The sequence below is a fragment of the Lolium rigidum genome, chromosome 2, assembly GCF_022539505.1.
Source record: "Lolium rigidum isolate FL_2022 chromosome 2, APGP_CSIRO_Lrig_0.1, whole genome shotgun sequence".
Classification (NCBI taxonomy): domain Eukaryota; kingdom Viridiplantae; phylum Streptophyta; class Magnoliopsida; order Poales; family Poaceae; genus Lolium; species Lolium rigidum.
The window spans coordinates 164,297,764-164,316,957 of NC_061509.1; the positions used below are offsets into that span (position 1 = coordinate 164,297,764).

The 19,194-nt window shown below is 46.7% G+C and overlaps 1 protein-coding gene across 1 annotated transcript; it reads right to left on the minus strand.

Annotated features, from left to right (window-relative positions):
- Positions 1-15,108: 15,108 nt before the first annotated feature.
- Positions 15,109-15,942, minus strand: LOC124687619. The gene has a single exon (XM_047221393.1). The coding sequence runs from the start codon at positions 15,755-15,757 to the stop codon at positions 15,257-15,259; it is 501 nt and encodes a 166-aa protein (XP_047077349.1). The 5' UTR covers positions 15,758-15,942; the 3' UTR covers positions 15,109-15,256.
- Positions 15,943-19,194: the final 3,252 nt, after the last annotated feature.

Sequence of the window (19,194 nt, forward strand, 5' to 3'; positions counted from 1 at the left end):
AATTGACAAAGCCCTTAGTACCACTACGGATGGGGGAGCTTATGATATCAATGCTCCATCTCTCGATAACACTTGAGATACACTTTCTGCGCCTAGCTGAAAGGCGTTAAAGAAAAGCGCTTATGGGAGACAACCCATGTTTTTACTACAGTATTTTTGTTTTATATTTAAGTTTTGGAAGTTGTTTACTACTGTAGCAACCTCTCCTTATCTTAGTTTTATGTTTTGTTGTGGCAAGTAAAGTCTTTGATAGTAAAGTGAATACTAGATTTGGATTACTGCGCAGAAACAGATTTCTTTGCTGTCACGAATCTGGGTCTAATTCTCTGTAGGTAACTCAGAAAATTATGCCAATTTACGTGATTGATCCTCAGATATGTACGCAACTTTCATTCAATTTGGGCATTTTCATTTGAGCAAGTCTGGTGCCTTAATAAAATCCATCTTTACGGACTGTTCTGTTTTGACAGATTCTGCCTTTTATTTCGCATTGCCTCTTTTGCTATGTTGGATGAATTTCTTTGATCCATTAATGTCCAGTAGCTTTATGCAATGTCCAGAAGTGTTAAGAATGATTGTGTCACCTCTGAACATGTTAATTTTTATTGTGCACTAACCCTCTAATGAGTTGTTTCGAGTTTGGTGTGGAGAAAGTTTTCAAGGATCAAGAGAGGAGTATGATGCAATATGATCAAGGAGAGTGAAAGCTCTAAGCTTGGGCATGCCCCGGTGGTTCACCCCTGCATATTCTAAGAAGACTCAAGCGTCTAAGCTTGGGGATGCCCAAGACATCCCCTTCTTCATCGACAACATTATCAGGTTCCTCCCCTGAAACTATATTTTTATTCCGTCACATCTTATGTGCTTTGCTTGGAGCGTCTGTTTGTTTTTGTTTTTGTTTTGTTTGAATAAAATGGATCCTAGCATTCACTGTATGGGAGAGAGACACGCTCCGCTGTAGCATATGGACAAGTATGTCCTTAGGCTTTACTCATAGTATTCATGGCGAAGTTTCTTCTTCGTTAAAATGTTATATTGTTGGAATTGGAAAATGCTACATGTAGTAATTCTAAAATGTCTTGGATAATTTGATACTTGGCAATTGTTGTGCTCATGTTTAAGATCTTGCATCATATACTTTGCACCCATTAATGAAGAAACACTTAGAGCTTGCTAATTTGGTTTGCATATTTGGTTTCTCTAGAGTCTAGATAATATCTAGTATTGAGTTTTGAACAACAAGGAAGACGGTGTAGAGTCTTATAATGTTTACAATATGTCTTTTATGTGAGTTTTGCTGCACCGTTCATCCTTGTGTTTGTTTCAAATAACCTTGCTATCCTAAACCTTGTATCGAGAGGGAATACTTCTCATGCATCCAAAATCCTTGAGCCAACCACTATGCCATTTGTGTCCACCATACCTACCTACTACATGGTATTTTTCCGCCATTCCAAAGTAAATTGCTTGAGTGCTACCTTTAAAATTCCATCATTCGCCTTTGCAATATATATCTCATGGGACAAATAGCTTAAAAACTATTGTGGTATTGAATATGTACTTATGCACCTTATCTCTTATTAAGTTGCTTGTTGTGCGATAACCATGTTTCTGGGGACGCCATCAACTACCCTTTGTTGAATATCATGTGAGTTGCGATGCATGTCCGTCTTGTCTGAAGTAAGAGAGATCTACCACCTTTATGGTTGGAGCATGCATATTGTTAGAGAAGAATATTGGGCCGCTAACTAAAGCCATGATTCATGGTGGAAGTTTCAGTTTTGGACATATATCCTCAATCTCATATGAGAATAATAATTTTTGCCACATGCTTATGCATTAAAGAGGAGTTCATTATCTGTTGTCCATGTTGTCCCGGTATGGATGTCTAAGTTGAGAATAATCAAAAGCGAGAAATCCAAAATGCGAGCTTTCTCCTTAGACCTTTGTACAGGCGGCATGGAGGTACCCCATTGTGACACTTGGTTAAAACATGTGTATTGCGATGATCCGGTAGTCCAAGCTAATTAGGACAAGGTGCGGGCACTATTAGTATACTATGCATGAGGCTTGCAACTTGTAAGATATAATTTACATAACTCATATGCTTTATTACTACCGTTGACAAAATTGTTTCATGTTTTCAAAATAAAAGCTCTAGCACAAATATAGCAATCGATGCTTTCCTCTTTGAAGGACCATTCTTTTTACCTTTTATGTTGAGTCAGTTCACCTATTTCTCTCCACCTCAAGAAGCAAACACTTGTGTGAACTGTGCATTGATTCCTACATACTTGCATATTGCACTTGTTATATTACTCTATGTTGACAATTATCCATGAGATATACATGTTACAAGTTGAAAGCAACCGCTGAAACTTAATCTTCCTTTGTGTTGCTTCAATACCTTTACTTTGATTTATTGCTTTATGAGTTAACTCTTATGCAAGACTTATTGATGCTTGTCTTGAAGTACTATTCATGAAAAGTCTTTGCTTTATGATTCACTTGTTTACTCATGTCATTACCATTGTTTTGATCGCTGCATTCATTACATATGTTTACAAATAGTATGATCAAGGTTATGATGGCATGTCACTTCGAAATTATCTTTGTTATCGTTTTACTCGCTCGGGACGAGCGAGAACTAAGCTTGGGGATGCCGATACGTCTCCGACGTATCGATAATTTCTTATGTTCCATGCCACATTGTTGATGATATCTACATGTTTTATGCACACTTTATGTCATATTCGTGCATTTTCTCGGAACTAACCTATTAACAAGATGCCGAAGAGCCGCTTGCTGTTTTCTGCTGTTTTTGGTTTCGAAATCCTAGTAACGAAATATTCTCGGAATTGGACGAAATCAACGCCCGGGGTCCTATTTTGCCACGAAGCTTCCGGAAGACCGAAGAGGAGTCGAAGTGGGGCCACGAGGCGCCGCCACACTAGGGCGGCGCGGCCCGGGCCCCGGCCGCGCCGACCTATGGTGTGGGGCCCTCGTGTGGCCCCCCGCGTTGCCCTTCCGCCTACTTAAAGCCTCCGTCGCGAAACCCCCAGCACCGAGAGCCACGATACGGAAAACCTTATCGAGACGCCGCCGCCGCCAATCCCATCTTGGGGGATTCGGAGATCTCCTCCGGCACCCTGCCGGAGAGGGGATTCATCTCCCGGAGGACTCTTCACCGCCATGGTCGCCTCCGGAGTGATGAGTGAGTATTTCACCCCTGGACTATGGGTCCATAGCAGTAGCTAGATGGTTGTCTTCTCCTCATTGTGCTTCATTGTTGGATCTTGTGAGCTGCCTAACATGATTAAGATCATCTATCTGTAATACTATATGTTGTGTTTGTCGGGATCCGATGGATAGAGAATACTATGTTATGTTAATTATCAAGTTATTACCTATGTGTTGTTTATGATCTTGCATGCTCTCCGTTATTAGTAGAGGCTCTGGCCAAGTTTTTGCTCTTAACTCCAAGAGGGAGTATTTATGCTCGATAGTGGGTTCATGCCTCCATTGATATCTTGGACAGTGACAGAAAGTTCTAAGGTTGTGGATGTGCTGTTGCCACTAGGGATAAAACATTGATGCTATGTCTAAGGATGTAGTTGTTGATTACATTACGCACCATACTTAATGCAATTGTCTGTTGTTTTGCAACTTAATACTGGAAGGGGTTCGGATGATAACCTGAAGGTGGACTTTTTAGGCATAGATGCATGCGCTGGATGGCGGTCTATGTACTTTGTCGTAATGCCCAATTAAATCTCACTATATTTATCATGACATGTATGTGCATTGTTATGCCCTCTCTATTTGTCAATTGCCCGACTGTAATTTGTTCACCCAACATGATTTTATCTTATGGGAGAGACACCTCTAGTGAACTGTGGACCCCGGTCCATTCTTTTATACTGAAATACAAATCTGCTGCAATACTTGTTCTTTACTGTTTTTTGCAAACAATCATCTTCCACACAATACGGTTAATCCTTTGTTACAGCAAGCCGGTGAGATTGACAACCTCACTGTTTCGTTGGGGCAAAGTACTTTGGTTGTGTTGTGCAGGTTCCACGTTGGCGCCGGAATCTCTGGTGTTACGCCGCACTACATCCCGCCGCCATCAACCTTCAACGTGCTTCTTGGCTCCTCCTGGTTCGATAAACCTTGGTTTCTTTCTGAGGAAAAACTTGTTGCTGTGCGCATCATACCTTCCTCTTGGGGTTCCCAACGAACGTGTGAGTTACACGCCATCAGTGATCCCTCGTCAATTGGCGCCGTCTGTGGGAATCGCGACGACTGAATTTCGTTATCCGGGCGGGATCCATCATTATCAACAAACATCAAGATCGCATCTGTGCGGAAGAATCGGGAGTCCGATCACCGTACTTGAGGATACTCGTCATCAACAGCGCGTTCAGAAGTTGGGCGTCAAAGATCGATCAATCTAGCCAGCCAGCCTCGTCGTTCAAGATCGGCAGCCTTGTAGGCGTAGCGAGGCGCACGCACGTCAACAAGATCAGCTGTCAGGCATGTGCTACGTGCACTGAGGTGCCATCAAGGCAGGACTAAGCAAAATTTACTTGAATGATTCAGCTAGACCTACGGTGATTGCATACAAAAGATCAGACTGTTTCCTGTTACCGCGTGGACCAAAGTTTCAAGGATATGAAGCCCATACTTCGGCAGGAGGACTCACCAAAGACAAGATATCAGCATTGACGACGACTAAAAAGGAAAAAAAAGATTCATGCCGTAGCTCTTCATTATCGACTACTCCATACCGGTGGTACCATCTTCCCGATGGCCAACAATTTATCTATGTTCGCCCTTCTCCAAGCAAGTTCGCTCTGATGGCCGACGACCCCTCTCTCGCCTTACTCAAGATAAATATCAGATCGGAACAAGTTTCGATTACTTAGCCGTGTGCAATCCCATGCTCGGGCGCTCGCCCTCTGCGAACTCGACAACGCACATTATCTTCGCTCGGGGGCTTGCATGCCATGAACCCGACAACGTGCACTCGTCACGCCCGGGGGCTCTCCTGCCACGAACTCAACGATTCTCTCCTCCGTGCCGACTACTTCCACCGTGTCGAATATTTTTGGCTAAACGCAGCACGGTTCTACTTCTTCGGCTGCGTCCATTTCGTTGACTCCGTCCGTCGGACGACCTGTTCCCATGTCGACTTCGGCGCACCTGATAAAAAAAGCTAAGTGTTCCTCTTCCAAGAGTCAATTATTATTACTTTCGCTACACCCAAAATACCCGGGGCTGTGCCATTACTTCTTTACCGCAAATATACTCGGTGAATTTCTTTTCTTCGGCTCAGTGGAATTATCTTCTCCGGAATATATCATTCTTCGGCTCAGTGAAATATATCATTCTTCAGCTCAGTGGATATATCTTCTTCGGCTCTGGATACATCTTTCTCAGTTTATTGGATTTATTTTTCTTCGGCTTAGCGAATTTATCTTCTTCGGCTCAATGGATTTATCTTCTTCGGCTTACTGGATTTGTCTTCTTCGGATTCCTCTTATAAGGTTATCATTGGATTCCTCAAATATAATACTACCCGACGCATTTCCGGGTCAGTGGATTCATCTTCTATGGTTATTACTAGAACTATTTTCTTCGGATCAATGGATTCATCTTCTATGATATCAGCGGATTCATCTTCTATGATTGTTACTGGATTTTTCCGGCCAATGGATTCATCCTCCATGATATCGACGGATTTATCTTAAATATATGCTCTATATTTAATGGCATAATCTTCAATATGGATTCATCTCAAATACTTCATCTAGGGTTCATCTTCATATATTACTGTCTATGGCTTCATCTTAAATGGCGTCACCTTATATGACGTCGCAACTCCGTCAACTTCTTTCGACATCATGGCTAAACAAACCATGACTTTGCCTCGGGTCGCAACTGCGATACAACGTCTAAGCAACAATCATGATATCACCTCAGTAGCGCTTGGGGCCTCGGCTATTTCGCCATCAATAATTTGGCGACATCTACTTTCATTATTTTATGGTTTCTACTTCGGCTCGACTTTTTCGCTGCACTCGAAGACCTCATCGCGCATCGACTTCGTCGTGTCCAAAAAGCTAAGTGTTCTTTTATTTTGCACAAAGCTGATTATCGTTTACTTTCGCCGCACCCGACACTCGGGGGCTGCGCGGCATATATTCACTTTATATATCATCGAAATCTGAGCATCTGACACCGCATGCGAAAAAGAGAGTCAAGGGAAAGACTGAAAAAGTTTGTTTATTTATGCAGGAGAAAGCCGACGAAATTGTCTACAAGAGAGAACTCAACGAAATTGTCCAAAGGGAGAACTCGACAAAATTGTCTTCAAGAAAGAACAGGACCCGAAGAATTATCTTCAAGAAGGTCCCGAAGAATTATCCTCAAGAAGGTCCCGAAAAATTATCCTCAAGGAGGTCCCGAAGAATTATCTTCAAGAAGGTCCCGAAGAATTATCCTCAAGGAGGACCCGAAGAATTGTTCTCAGGGAGGACCCGAAGAATTGTCCTCATGGAGGACCCGAAGAATTGTCCTCAAGGAGGACCCGAAGAAATTTTCTTCAAGAAAAAACTCGACGAAATTTTCATCAAGGAGGAACCAAAAAAAAAAGAGATGGACAAATCTTCGGGTCCATTGACTCGTCATATTCTTCCGAGCAAGAGCATCGGTGATGAACCCGACAATATAGAAGAATCCAATATATTCGGCTGTCCCATCACGCCCGAGAAAAATATAGAAGAGCCTGTAAAATGGGTCATTGCATCAGTCGAACAAGGCACTCGATAATATATTCTCAGAGCGCTAAAAGTCGCGAATAATCTCTGAATGCCGCAAAACTCTACGAAGGTAAGACCCCGGATCCGTTCTGAGCGGCGTGGCACCGTCTCTGACGTCGGTTTGCTACTTTTTTCCGTATCAACAGATACGAAGAAAAATCCTAACGGACGCGTTAGGTACCCGATAAAACATGACTGGGACTCGACAAATGGTAAGACCTTAAGCGGCACTTGTCGAGTTAACACCAGTATCCCGGGATCATGTCCAGGGACGTGATCTTGAAGTAGGTTTTTGCGGATTGCCACTAGAGCAGTTAACTAGTACCTGATCCGTCAGATGAACTAGCCCCAATTACCATTATCCATGTACAATATAGATATGGATGTCAAATAAAAATAGCAACGGCCTGGAGTCGATAAAACGAGGGGCTGCGCCTAGAAATATAGTCAAGTTTTTTATCGAGTAGTACAACTTGAGTCTATGCCCAGGTGCAAGCACCTGCCCATAGGCTCGGGGGCTACTCTTATCGAGATTATTGTTCACCCTCCCGATAAGATACAAGAAAGAGGAAAAATTGTGGTGTCGATTAAAAGCAAGTTGAGCCTACACCCAAGTGCAAACACTTGGTTGTAGCCTCGGGGGCTACTCCCATCGGGACCGCTGGTCGCGCACCCGATAGAAAAATAACTTCGACAACATCTACGACAATCATGGTTTGTAGACTCAACTCAATTCTACGACTCGAGTGGAGCCTACTCCCATCGGGAGCACATGGATTTCATCAAGTCCTCCAGAAATATAGTTAAGTTCTTCATCGAGTAGTACAACTTGAGTCTATGCCCAAGTGCAAGCACTTGCCCATAGACTCGGGGGCTACTCCCATCAGGAGCGCTGTCGCGCACCCGATATAAAATTAACTTCGAGAATCGTCGACATCATCTACGCTACACATGATCTACGACATGGACCTCGCCTTATATTTCTTCGACTTCGGAGATGGTTATGCTTGGAGTTTTTACGCAAGTCTTCGACTTCCCTATAAACTCGGGGGCTACTAACATGGGCATACCCTTCGGGTACCCATTATTAGTATACTTGGCTCGGCCCAATATGGAGGAGACCCAATATGGAGAAGGCCCACAAGGCAACTCGAAGAAGTAGTCGACTAGGACTCTTGTAAAACCCTAGGCTGGATGCATATATAAAGCTAGCCAGAGCACCCGAAAGAGAGGGGGAACAGATAGAACAACAGATAGACAACATATAGACAACATAGCTCCGCTACGGCGGCACCTTGTAAACATACATATGATCATATACTGGATTGCTAGCAGCACGTAGGGATCCTCCGCCGAGGGGACCCGAAGCTGGGTACGTCGTGTGCCTAATCTCGCTCCCGGAATCTCCATCGCCGCTCTCTCCCGAAACCCTAGTCTACAATACGTAGGCATTGCCGAGGTGATCCCTCGTCAGCAGTTGCTTTCAACTTTCAACATGTATATCTCATGGATAATTGTCAACACAAAGTAATATGATTAGTGCAATAAGCAAGCATGTAAGAATCAATGCACACAGTTGACACAAGTGTTTGCTTCTAAGATAGAAAGAAGTAGGTAAATTGACTCAACATAAAGTAAAAAAAATGCCCTTCACAGAGGGAAGCAGGGATTACTCATGTGCTAGAGCTTTTTATTTTTAAAACATGGAAACAATTTTATCAACGGTAGTAATAATTCATATGGGTTATGTATAAAACTCCCTATAATTTGCAAGCCTCATGCATCGAATACTAATAGTGCCCGCTCCTTGTCCTAATTAGCTCGGATTTCCATGGATTATCATTGCATTACATATGTTTCAACCAAGTGTCACAAAGGGGTACCTCTATGCCACCTGTACAAAGGTCCAAGGAGATAGATCGCATTTGATTTTTCAATTTTGATAGATCTCAACTTGAGGACATCCATACCGGGACAACATAGAAAACAGATAATGGACTCCTCTTTTATGCTTTAAGCATTCAACAACAGATAATATTCTCATAAGAGATTTGAGGATTAATGTCCAAGCTGAAACTTCCACCATGATACATGGCTTTGGTTGGCGGCCTAATGTTCTTCTCTAACAATATGCATACTCAAACCATTTAAATCATGGAAAATTCTCCCTTACTTCAGACAAATGAACATGCATAGCAACTCACATGATATTCAACAAAGGTGTGACAGGTTGATGGCGTCCCCAGATAACATGGTTACTGCTCAACAAACAACTTATAAGAACTAAGATACACAAGCAACATATTCCTTACCACAATAGTTTTTAGGTTACTTTCCCATGAGCTATGTATTGCAAAAACAAGGAATGAATTTTTTTAAGGATTTATAGGTAGCACGCAAGCAATTTACTTGGAATGGCAGAAAAATACCACTTAGTAGGTAGTTATGGTGGACACAAATGGCATAAGTTTTGGCTCAAGATTTTTGATGCACGAGAAGCATTCCCTCTCAGCACAAGGCTTTGGCTAGCAAGGTTGTTTGAAGCAAACACAAGTATGAACCGGTACAGCAAAACTTACATAAGAACATATTGCAAGCATTATAAGACTCTACACTGTCTTCCTTGTTGCTCAAACACTTTTATCAGAAAATATCTAGACTTTAGAGAGACCAATCATGCAAACCAAATTTCAACAAGCTCTACGGTAGTTCTCCACTAATAGGTTTAAACTACATGATGCAAGAGCTTAAGCATGATCTACTTGAGAGCTCAAAACAATTGCCAAGTATCAAATTATTTAAGACATTATACCAATTACCACATGAAGCATTTTCTGTTTCCAACCAAATAGCAATAAATGAAGCGGCTTTAAGCTTTCGCCATGAACATTAAAAGTAAAACTAAGAACACCAGTGTGCAATATGGAAAAAACGGAGCGTGTCTTTCTCCCATACAAGGAATGCTAGGATCCGAATTTATTCAAACACAAACAAAAATAAAAGCACATAGACGCTCCAAATAAAGCACATAAGATGCGACGGAATAAAAATATAGTTTTACTAGAGGTGACCTGATAAGTTGTTGATGAAGAAGGGGATGCTTTGGGCATCCCCAAGCTTAGATGCTTGAGTCTTCTTGAAATATGCAGGGATGAACCACGGGGGCATCCCCAAGCTTAGAATTTTCACTCTTCTTGATCATATTATATCATCCTCCTCTCTTGATCCTTGAAAACTTTCTTCACACCAAACTTAAAACAATCTCATTAGAGGGTTAGTGCATAATCAAAAATTCACATGTTCAGCGAGGACACAATCATTCCCAACACTTCTGGACATTACCCAAGGCTACTGAAATTTAATGGAGCAAAGAAATCCACTCAAACACAGTAAAAGAGGCAATGCGAAATAAAAGGCAGAATTTGTCAAAACATAATAGTCCGTAAAGACGAATTTTTTCGAGGCCCTTAACATGCACAGATGAAAAAGCTCAAATTGAATGAAAGTTGCGTACATATCTGAGGATTACTCATGAATTTTTTCAAAATTTTTAGATTCTCCTACAGAGAGAACAGCTCAAATTCGTGACAGCTAAAAATCTGTTTCTGTGCAGAAATCCAAATCTAGTATCAACCTTCTATCAAAGACTTTACTTGGCACCACAATGCAATAAAGTAAAGATATAAAGGTATTGCTACAGTAGTAACAAGCACCTTGACTCAAATATAAAACAAAAACTGCAGAAATAAAATAATGGGTTGTCTCCCATAAGCGCTTTTTTTAACGCCTTTCAGCTAGGCGCAGAAAGTGAAAATCAAGTAACATCAGGAGAAGAAACATCATTATCAGAGTTGGGAGTTTTCTCAACGATGCATTGTATCTTATCTATGTAAGTTTCAGAGGCTCTTCTTTCATTACTTTTAGGCTTACTATCCTCCTCAAATAAATTTTCAGGAACAATCCAATCAAAATTCTTTTCTAGTGCCTCATGCATTCCTATGAGCTTATAAGGTATTGGTACTTTAGTCTCCCCCTCACAATTGGCTTCATTAATGTACTTTAGCCTATCTTTTTCCATCCTTTCAAGGGTATTTGCAACATTGATATAAAAGCCAAGCATCTTATGTTGAATAAAGACTTTTCTAGCTTCTCTAGCTACATCACCAAATTCTTTAAGAAGGGTTTCTAAAACAAAATCTTTCTTCTCTCCTTTTTCCCTATCACGGAGTGTAAGAAACATATGTTGCATTATAGGATTAAGATTAACAAATCTAGCTTCCAACATGTGCACTAAAGAGGCAGTAGCAATTTCATAATTAGGAGCAAATTCTACCAAGGATCTATCTTCAAAATCTTCAACCTTACTAACATGATTGAAAAAAATTCTTCTATATTATCTCTTCCAATGATAGACCCACTCCCTACTGATATATCTTTCAAAGTGAACTTAGGAAGAATCATGATGAAATAAACAAAGGGTAAACCAATAAAGTAAATGCGAGTAACTAATTTTTTGTGTTTTTGATATAGAGAAAGCAAACAAGACAGAAAATAAAATAAAGCAAGACAATAAACAAAGTAAAGAGATTGGGTGTGAGAGACTCCCCTTGCAGCGTGTCTTGATCTCCCGGCAATGGCGCCAGAAAAAGGTCTGCTTGTGAAGGTAAAGCACACGTCCGTTAGGAACCCCAAGAGGAAGGTGTGATGCGTACAGCATCAAGTTTTCCCTCAGTAAGAAACCAAGGTTATCGAACCAGTAGGAGATGAAGGCCACGTGAAGGTTGTTGGTGAAGGAGTGTAGTGCGGCGCAACACCAGGGATTCCGGCGCCAACGTGGAACCTGCACAACACAATCAAAATACTTTGCCCCAACTTAACGAGTGAGGTTGTCAATCTCACCGGCTTGCTGTAAACAAAGGATTAAACGTATGGTGTGGAGAATGATATTTGCTTGCAAAGAACAACGAGAGAACAATGATTGCGGTAGGTTGTATTTCAGATGTAAAAGAATAGACCGGGGTCCACAGTTCACTAGTGGTGTCTCTCCAATAAGATAAATAACATGTTGGGTGAACAAATTACAGCTTGGGCAATTGACAAATAGAGAGGGCATAACAATGCACATACATATCATGATGACTACTATGAGATTTACTTAGGGCATTACGACAAAGAACATAGACCGATATCCAAGCATCTATGCCTAAAAGTCCACCTTCGGGTTAGCATCCGCACCCCTTCCAGTATTAAGTTGCAAACAACAGACAATTGCATTAAGTACTGTGCGTAATGTAAACAATACAAATATCCTTAGACAAAGTATTGATGTTTTATCCCTAGTGGCAACAGCACATCCACAACCTTAGAACTTTCCGTCACTGTCCCAGATTCAATGGAGGCATGAACCCACTATCGAGCATAAATACCCCCTCTTGGAGTTACAAGTATCAACTTGGCCAGAGCCTCTACTAGCAACGGAGAGCATGCAAGATCATAAATAACACATATATGATAGATCAATAATCAACTTGACATAGTATTCCATATTCATCGGATCCCAACAAACACAACATGTAGCATTACAAATAGATGATCTTGATCATGATAGGCAGCTCACAAGATCTAAACATGATGGCACAATAGGATAAGACAACCATCTAGCTACTGCTATGGACCCATAGTCCAAGGATGAACTACTCACACATCAGTCCGGAGGCGGGCATGGTGATGTAGAGCCCTCCGGTGATGATTTCCCTCTCCGACAGGGTGCCGGAGGTGATCTTCAGAACCCCCGAGATGGGGTTGACAGCGGCGGCGTCTCAGTAACTTTTCTCGTATCGTGGCTCTCGGTAATAGGGTTTTCCGATACGAAGGATTATATAGGCGAAGAGGCAGCGTCGAGGGAGCCAGGGCGTGGCCTCCCCATAGGCCGGCGCGCCTGGGGACCTGGCCGCGCTACCCTGTGGGGTGGGCCCCCTGCTGGCCGCCTCCGACTCTTCTTCGGTGTTCTGGAATCGTCCGTGGAAAATAGGGCCGTGGGCTTTTGTTTCATCCAATTTCGAGAATATTTCCTGTGTAGGATTTCTGAAACCAAAAACAGCAGAAAATGAGAGCCGGCGCTTCGGCATCTTGTTAATAGGTTAGTACCGGAAAATGCATAAAAATGATATAAAGTGTATATAAAATATGTGAGTATTGTCATAAAACTAGCATGGAACATAAGAAATTGTAGATACGTTTGAGACGTATCAGGTACCAGACTAGCAAATCGAGCTTGGAGCACACCAAATGATCGCTCGATATCATTTCTGCAAGCCTTCTTGCACTGAGAAAACCAAGCTCTTTTTCCTGCGGTAGGGCTTGAGATTGTCTTCACAAATTTTGACCATCTTGGATCAATGCCATCCATCATGTAGTATCCGTTGGTGTACTCGTGGCCATTGGTCACATAGTTCACCGGAGGAGAATGACCTTCAACAAGGTTGGCAAACACATTCGAGCACTGCAATATGTTGATGTCATTGTGAGATCCACTCATACCGAAAAAAACATGCATAATCCACATATCATGATATGTCATTGCCTCAAGTACCACACTGCACGCTCCTTCGTGACCTTTGTACATTCCTTACCAAGGAAATGGACAATTTTCTTTCATGCCAACGCATGCAATCGATACTTCCAAGAATCCTAGGAAACCATGTCAACGTGTTCTATGCCATGATTGGGGCAGTGTCTTATGCAGCTGGGGATATCAAGTATAGTTCTCCAAACACTGCCACCACTGCTCTGCGACACCGATACATGCACTCAATGGCAGCGTACTCGGCCATGCACATGTAGTCAACCCGTGTATTACCTGGAGCTCCACAGGCAAGCATCCTCAAAGCAGTTGCGCATTTCTATATCGAGGAAAACCAATTGTGCCAACACAATCTTGATTGCAAACGAAGTTGGTGTCGAACTCCTTCCGGTCAGCACAATCTCCATAAACAGCTTCCGGTTCATCCTGAAACGGCGCTGAAATACCACATCATCATGCAATGGCTCATCGGCGAAGCGTACAACATGCAATAACCCTCCAGTATTTTCCTTAGCTTGCTCTTGTGCCGCCCTGGCGTTGAACCTCCACGCCGCAGCTTCAAACCCCGGGCGTACATGCCTAGGAGACAAGAGATGATCTTCATATGCTCATCGGCAGCTGCAATGGCAACAACATCGACCTCTTCCTCCAGCAGAGTGGCGACCATCTCCTCGTCGTCCGAATCGATGCCCAAGAAAATCGTCGAACACCTCGCCGGCAAGACAACCACGAAGGAGATGCAAAACTATTGTCGGGGCAGACACATCTGTACGGTCGATCGGGGCATGGTGGATAGCGAGGTAGGGTAGTAGTGGCGGTTCAGCATTTCCAACGGCAGGGAATGGTAGAGCGAAGAGCGATGGTGCCAACAACGATCTGGTGAGGGTGGGCGGGGAAAGGGGCAAAATGATGGAGTTTTTCCTCTCTTGCTAGCGACAATGCTGGCCCACAAGCTTTTCAGCTCCATCCGACACCCCTATTAGCCCCCTCTTGGGTTAGGTGTGGACTCAGAGCGCAAGTCGGGACATCAGCCTATGTCGGCCAAAAAAACACGATTTGAAGGGGTAAGTGGGCAAAAATATTGGTCCGACGCCTCGAAGATTTTTTGGGGGCTTGGGGGAGAGTTGAGATGCTCTAATGTTGAAAATACAAACGGTGGTCTACTTGTGACTGGGGAGTGGGGAGTGACAAATTATTCGTCTTAGTGTTGTACACTTGTACACGCCAAGAACGTACACCGATGAGAAATTTCGCTGGCAGGGCATTATTGACGTGACTTTTTGGCCAGCGCGCGTATTGCTTTGCTGCTACTGACAGTTGTTTCGTCAAATCGGTAGGCGCCCTTGGCACAGCAGCTCTTGGCATATTCGCCCGTATGGTTGGTGAAAAATGGCAATCACCGATGGTGCCTGCCCGTGCTGACGCGCGTGCAGATAAGGACAAGGCACTCCAAGAAGAAGTCGCCCGCCCATTGATCGTCGTCGTCTTCACGACAAATCATTTCGCCGTCATAAGCACAATGGATAGCTTAGCAGCTGATTTGATCCCTTATGAGCAGCACAACAACAAAAATCAGAAAAAGTTGCGTGTTCTCTCGAAAAAATACTGCACACATGCTCACAACAGCGATGAACAAGCTTGAACAAATGATCATTCAGTATCCACTCTTGTCTCCTCTCGATCCCTTGGCCAAAGGGACAGTTAAAAAGGCTCTGTCAAAAAGACCAAATATTACTTGCTGTTGGTAGGTCGTAGCTAGCAAACTTAACCCTGATCGATCTGTCAAAAACGGAACTACAGCTAGCAGTAGCGACGACGCCGGCCCGAGGTCCGAGTTGGCACGCGAGGGTCAGGCCTGGAAGCCCGTCTTCTTCCAGACGGCGTCGCGGACCTTGAGCATCCTGCCGACCCCCATCCCGTCGTTGACCGAGAGGGAGGCGGCCCTGCGCCGCCACGCCAGCTCGTGCGGCGGCACGAGATTCCCGCCGTCAACGCCGACGTCCTCGTCGTCCGCGTCGTCCAGCTCCCACTCCCCGGCCGCCTGGTGCGCCTGGTACTCGCCCCCGAGGATCTTGGACCAGTCCGGGATGGCCACGGGCAGCGAGCCGTGCGCGGCGCCCCTGCCCGCCATCGCCGGCTTCGTCTTCCGCCCGGGCCGCGCGGCCGGGACCGTGCTGCGTGCCCGGGGCGCCTCGGCCGGCTCCTCCTCCGCCGGGCTGAACGATCCCCAGACGTCTGACTCGTCGAACTCGTCGGGACCGGCTGCCGGCGCCTGGTAGATCGGGAGGCAGGTCGGCGCGAAGTGGTTGTAGAAGCGCTCCGTCGCCGCCGACCGCGTGCTCCTCGCCATTGCTCTAAACGGCAGACGTGCCGGCCGCGCGCGTGCGCCGTACGTGGCGCGCGGTGAGATGAGAAGAATCGAGACGCGCGCAGAGGCAGAGATCGTGCAAGGAATGCGGCGAGGGAGAGAAGGCGCGCTGATCAGGACCTCGGAATCGAAACCGCGGCGGGGGAGAAGAGAAGGTGGAAGAGAAGGTAGGCGGAGGGAGGGAGGCGTGCGCCGGCGGTTCGGCCGGGATTTATACTCGCCGGAAGGACGAGAGCGGAAAGCGGGGGGGAAGCGGATAAGGCCGTTTACGGAGTGACGGTTTTACCCCCGACGCGTCGGATCGCTACGTGGACGAAACACAATATCCACTATCGGGCCGCTGCCATGTGGGTCCCCCGCGGTGCTTCGCGGCGTCAGACCGCCACGTAGTGTACGTGTTTGTGTGGTTTGTGGTGTGGTGGTACATTAGGATTACTTGTGGTGCTCCGTCAAGAAGAAGAAGAAAAAAAAGGATTTTCGTGTGGCGCTGGCTGGCGCGTTGCGATTGGCGGCTGCTAATGTGGTGGGCCTAGTGATTTTGATTGTGGATAAGAAGCTCACCGATTTCAGAGATGATCAGCAAAGTCTTATCCGTACGGAGACCGGAGTTAAGAGAAGAGTTTCCTTGCAATTTGATCTTCTCTAATTAATCTTGTGCTGGCTGATGATGCTATTTATAGAAAGTGTTTTCTTTGCAGGCAAGCAAAACAATAAGTATGGATGGTGTCTAGTCACACTGCCCGCGCGTGGTTGCATGGCTTATCCGGACTGTAACTCTTCCATACGTGTCAGTCAGTAACACCCATAGGATGATAAGTATATCCTTTGACGATTGGTGCGAGATGTACATGGACGTACATGCGTCTATATCACACGATGAAGATCGGCACCGGCTTTTCTCCTCGCGCGACAAGATTAAAGCTCGGTAGCTTGCAATTGTCGACTACTACCTCCGTTTCAAGGAATAAGGCGCCCTCGTTTTACGAGTTTTTTGTTTGACCAAGAATTACTTTAAATAGATAAAGATTGTTTGTATGAAATTAGCATTATTAAAAAGTGCTTTTCAATACGAATCCAACGATACTATATACATATAATATAATTAAGATTTCATTGCTCAATTTTTATGGTCAAAGTTCGTCTTGGAATACGTGTGCGCCTTATTCCTTGAAACGGAGGTAGTATAATTGATGCCTCCATGGACCACGTGTACTATCGGGCTGTCAATCAATGGCGTGCGCGCACGTACGTGCGCCGGATCGTTATCTGTTTGCTGACCATGGCCCCGCTCTGCATGCATGCGACGAGAGCCGTAGACCCGGTCGCCACGAGGACGCGGGCGTACGTGTCGCCGACGGAGTGGGGCGGCCCCGCGCGGCCACATGGGCGATTACGGCGTGTGTCCGTGGCAGGGCGCACGATGATTAGCACGGACAGTCCTTTGCCTGCATCAGTTGGGGGAGCGGCAATGCCATGCTGGGGGAGCGGCGGCCACTGCATTTGCCAAAGCGAGCAAAGAGACGTAGAGGATACTGGGCCTCTCATTTGCGCTGGCCAAAGTGAATACTGTGTGGCATTTGCAGGCTAAGGGCATCTCCAACGGGGCGACCCATCCCGCGCCCGCGCGTCCGGATGGGTCCAGCCGGACAAAAACCCGGCCCAACGCGGGGACGCACCGCAAGCGGACGGCCAGCGGCGTCGGAGACGGCGCAAACCCGGCCCAAATGCGGGCTAGGTTTGCGTGGCCGCGGATGGCACGCGCCGTCCGCTCGCGTCCGCGTCGTCGGTCGCCTCGTCTCCCTTGGGCCACGCTGTCGGTGACCGGGGAGTCTATTAAATGGGGATTGGAGGGGATGCGGCCCTCCACTCCGATCCCAGCTCCACTCCCCGAGCAAAAACCGCCGCCATGGCCCCGAAGCGACGGTTCGCTCCCGGAGCGAACGACGACGAGGCCGGCGGCCGATCGGCGTCGGCCGCCGGCGGCTGCGACGAGGCGGCCTCCACATCGGAGAGGCCGCCGCCGCGGCGCGGCATTGCCGCAACCGCCGCCGCCGTCGCTCGAGCCCAAGCCCGAGTCCTCGGAGGAGGACCGGACTCGCTCGCCGCCCTCATCGTCTCGGCGGCGGAGGAGGAGGCGAAATGGCCGCAACTCCATGCGGCCATTCGCACCTCCGAAATGGAGGAGGCGGCGCGGCGGGAGGTGGAGGACGCGGAGGGCTGGGCGCTCTACGACCGAGGCCTCCGGGCGCGACGGGAGGAGGAGGAGGAGACGGCGCGGCGGGAGGAGGCCGGGCGCCGCGCCGCCGAGCGGCAGCGCCGCCAAGAGGAGAGGTGCCGCCGGCCCGGAGGAGTCGGCGCCGGGAGGCCGAGCGGCGCCGCCGGCGAGAGAGGCGCGGCGCCTCCAGGGCGGCGCGGGTGGCTCGGACCCCCGCTCGCGCGTGGGAGGAGGCCCTGTGGTCTCCTGGCCGGGAGTCCCCGGCGCGGTCGAGCCTACACGGTGCCTCGCCGCCGGGGACCTCGACGACGTCGCCGACGACGCCCACGGGGGCTAGGCGGCGCACCGGCGGCCACGCGCCGCCAGACCAAACCCTAGAGGGTTTTTTATTTTCGTTTATATTTTAGTTTAAATTTAAAAGCCCATATAGGGGCTTCTTTTGTTAGTTTTATTTGCCCAAAATAGGGCTATGTACTAAATTTGCCCAAAATAGGGCATATGTTTAATCAAATATCGTTTAAATTTGCCCTTTTAAATTTGTTTTCGTGTTTCTCCAATTTGCGATGCGTCCGCGCGTTGGACGCAGCGCGCGACCCAAACGGACACGCGGACGCGGGCCGCTGTCCGCGTGTCCGGGCGGCGACCCAAACGGCCCAAAACGGACGGCCCAACGCGTCCGTTTGGGTCGCGCGCGCGCACTGGTGGTCATATGCGAGTTTGCGATGGCCATCACCTCCTCCGGTCGGGGGTTGCTCGAAGGCTCTTCGTGCGTGCTTCGACGCACGTGCATGTCGGCAGGCCGTGCGAGATTCTAGCCTGCTTAATTCTTATCCGTTCATCGGCTGCTAGCTGCTCTAGAAGCGGAGGCGGAGGGAAACGTGGAGAAGAACGGAAGAAGAGCGACGTGGTTACCATGATCGTCACACATTCGCTGTACGGCCCAGAAAATATTGAGGCCTCGTTTGGTAGGAGGGTATTTGCAGGGATGGGAGAGTATTATCCCGGCCCATTCCTGAAACCCCGCTAATCCCCGGAAGCCCATTTGGCAGAGGAGTTTTGGGCGAAAAAATCCCCGCCCATCCCCGATTAACCCCGTCCCCGACCCATTTTTTGACTTGGGCCGAATCCCGGATCTAGACCTCGCGTATTATCCCCCGTCCTCGCTTTTCCCCGACCGAAACCCTACGGCAAGCGACGGCGGCGA

Bases quoted from the DNA above. Each gene is read 5' to 3' on its own strand.
- LOC124687619 (XM_047221393.1), bottom strand. From the start codon at position 15,757: ATGGCGAGGAGCACGCGGTCGGCGGCGACGGAGCGCTTCTACAACCAC.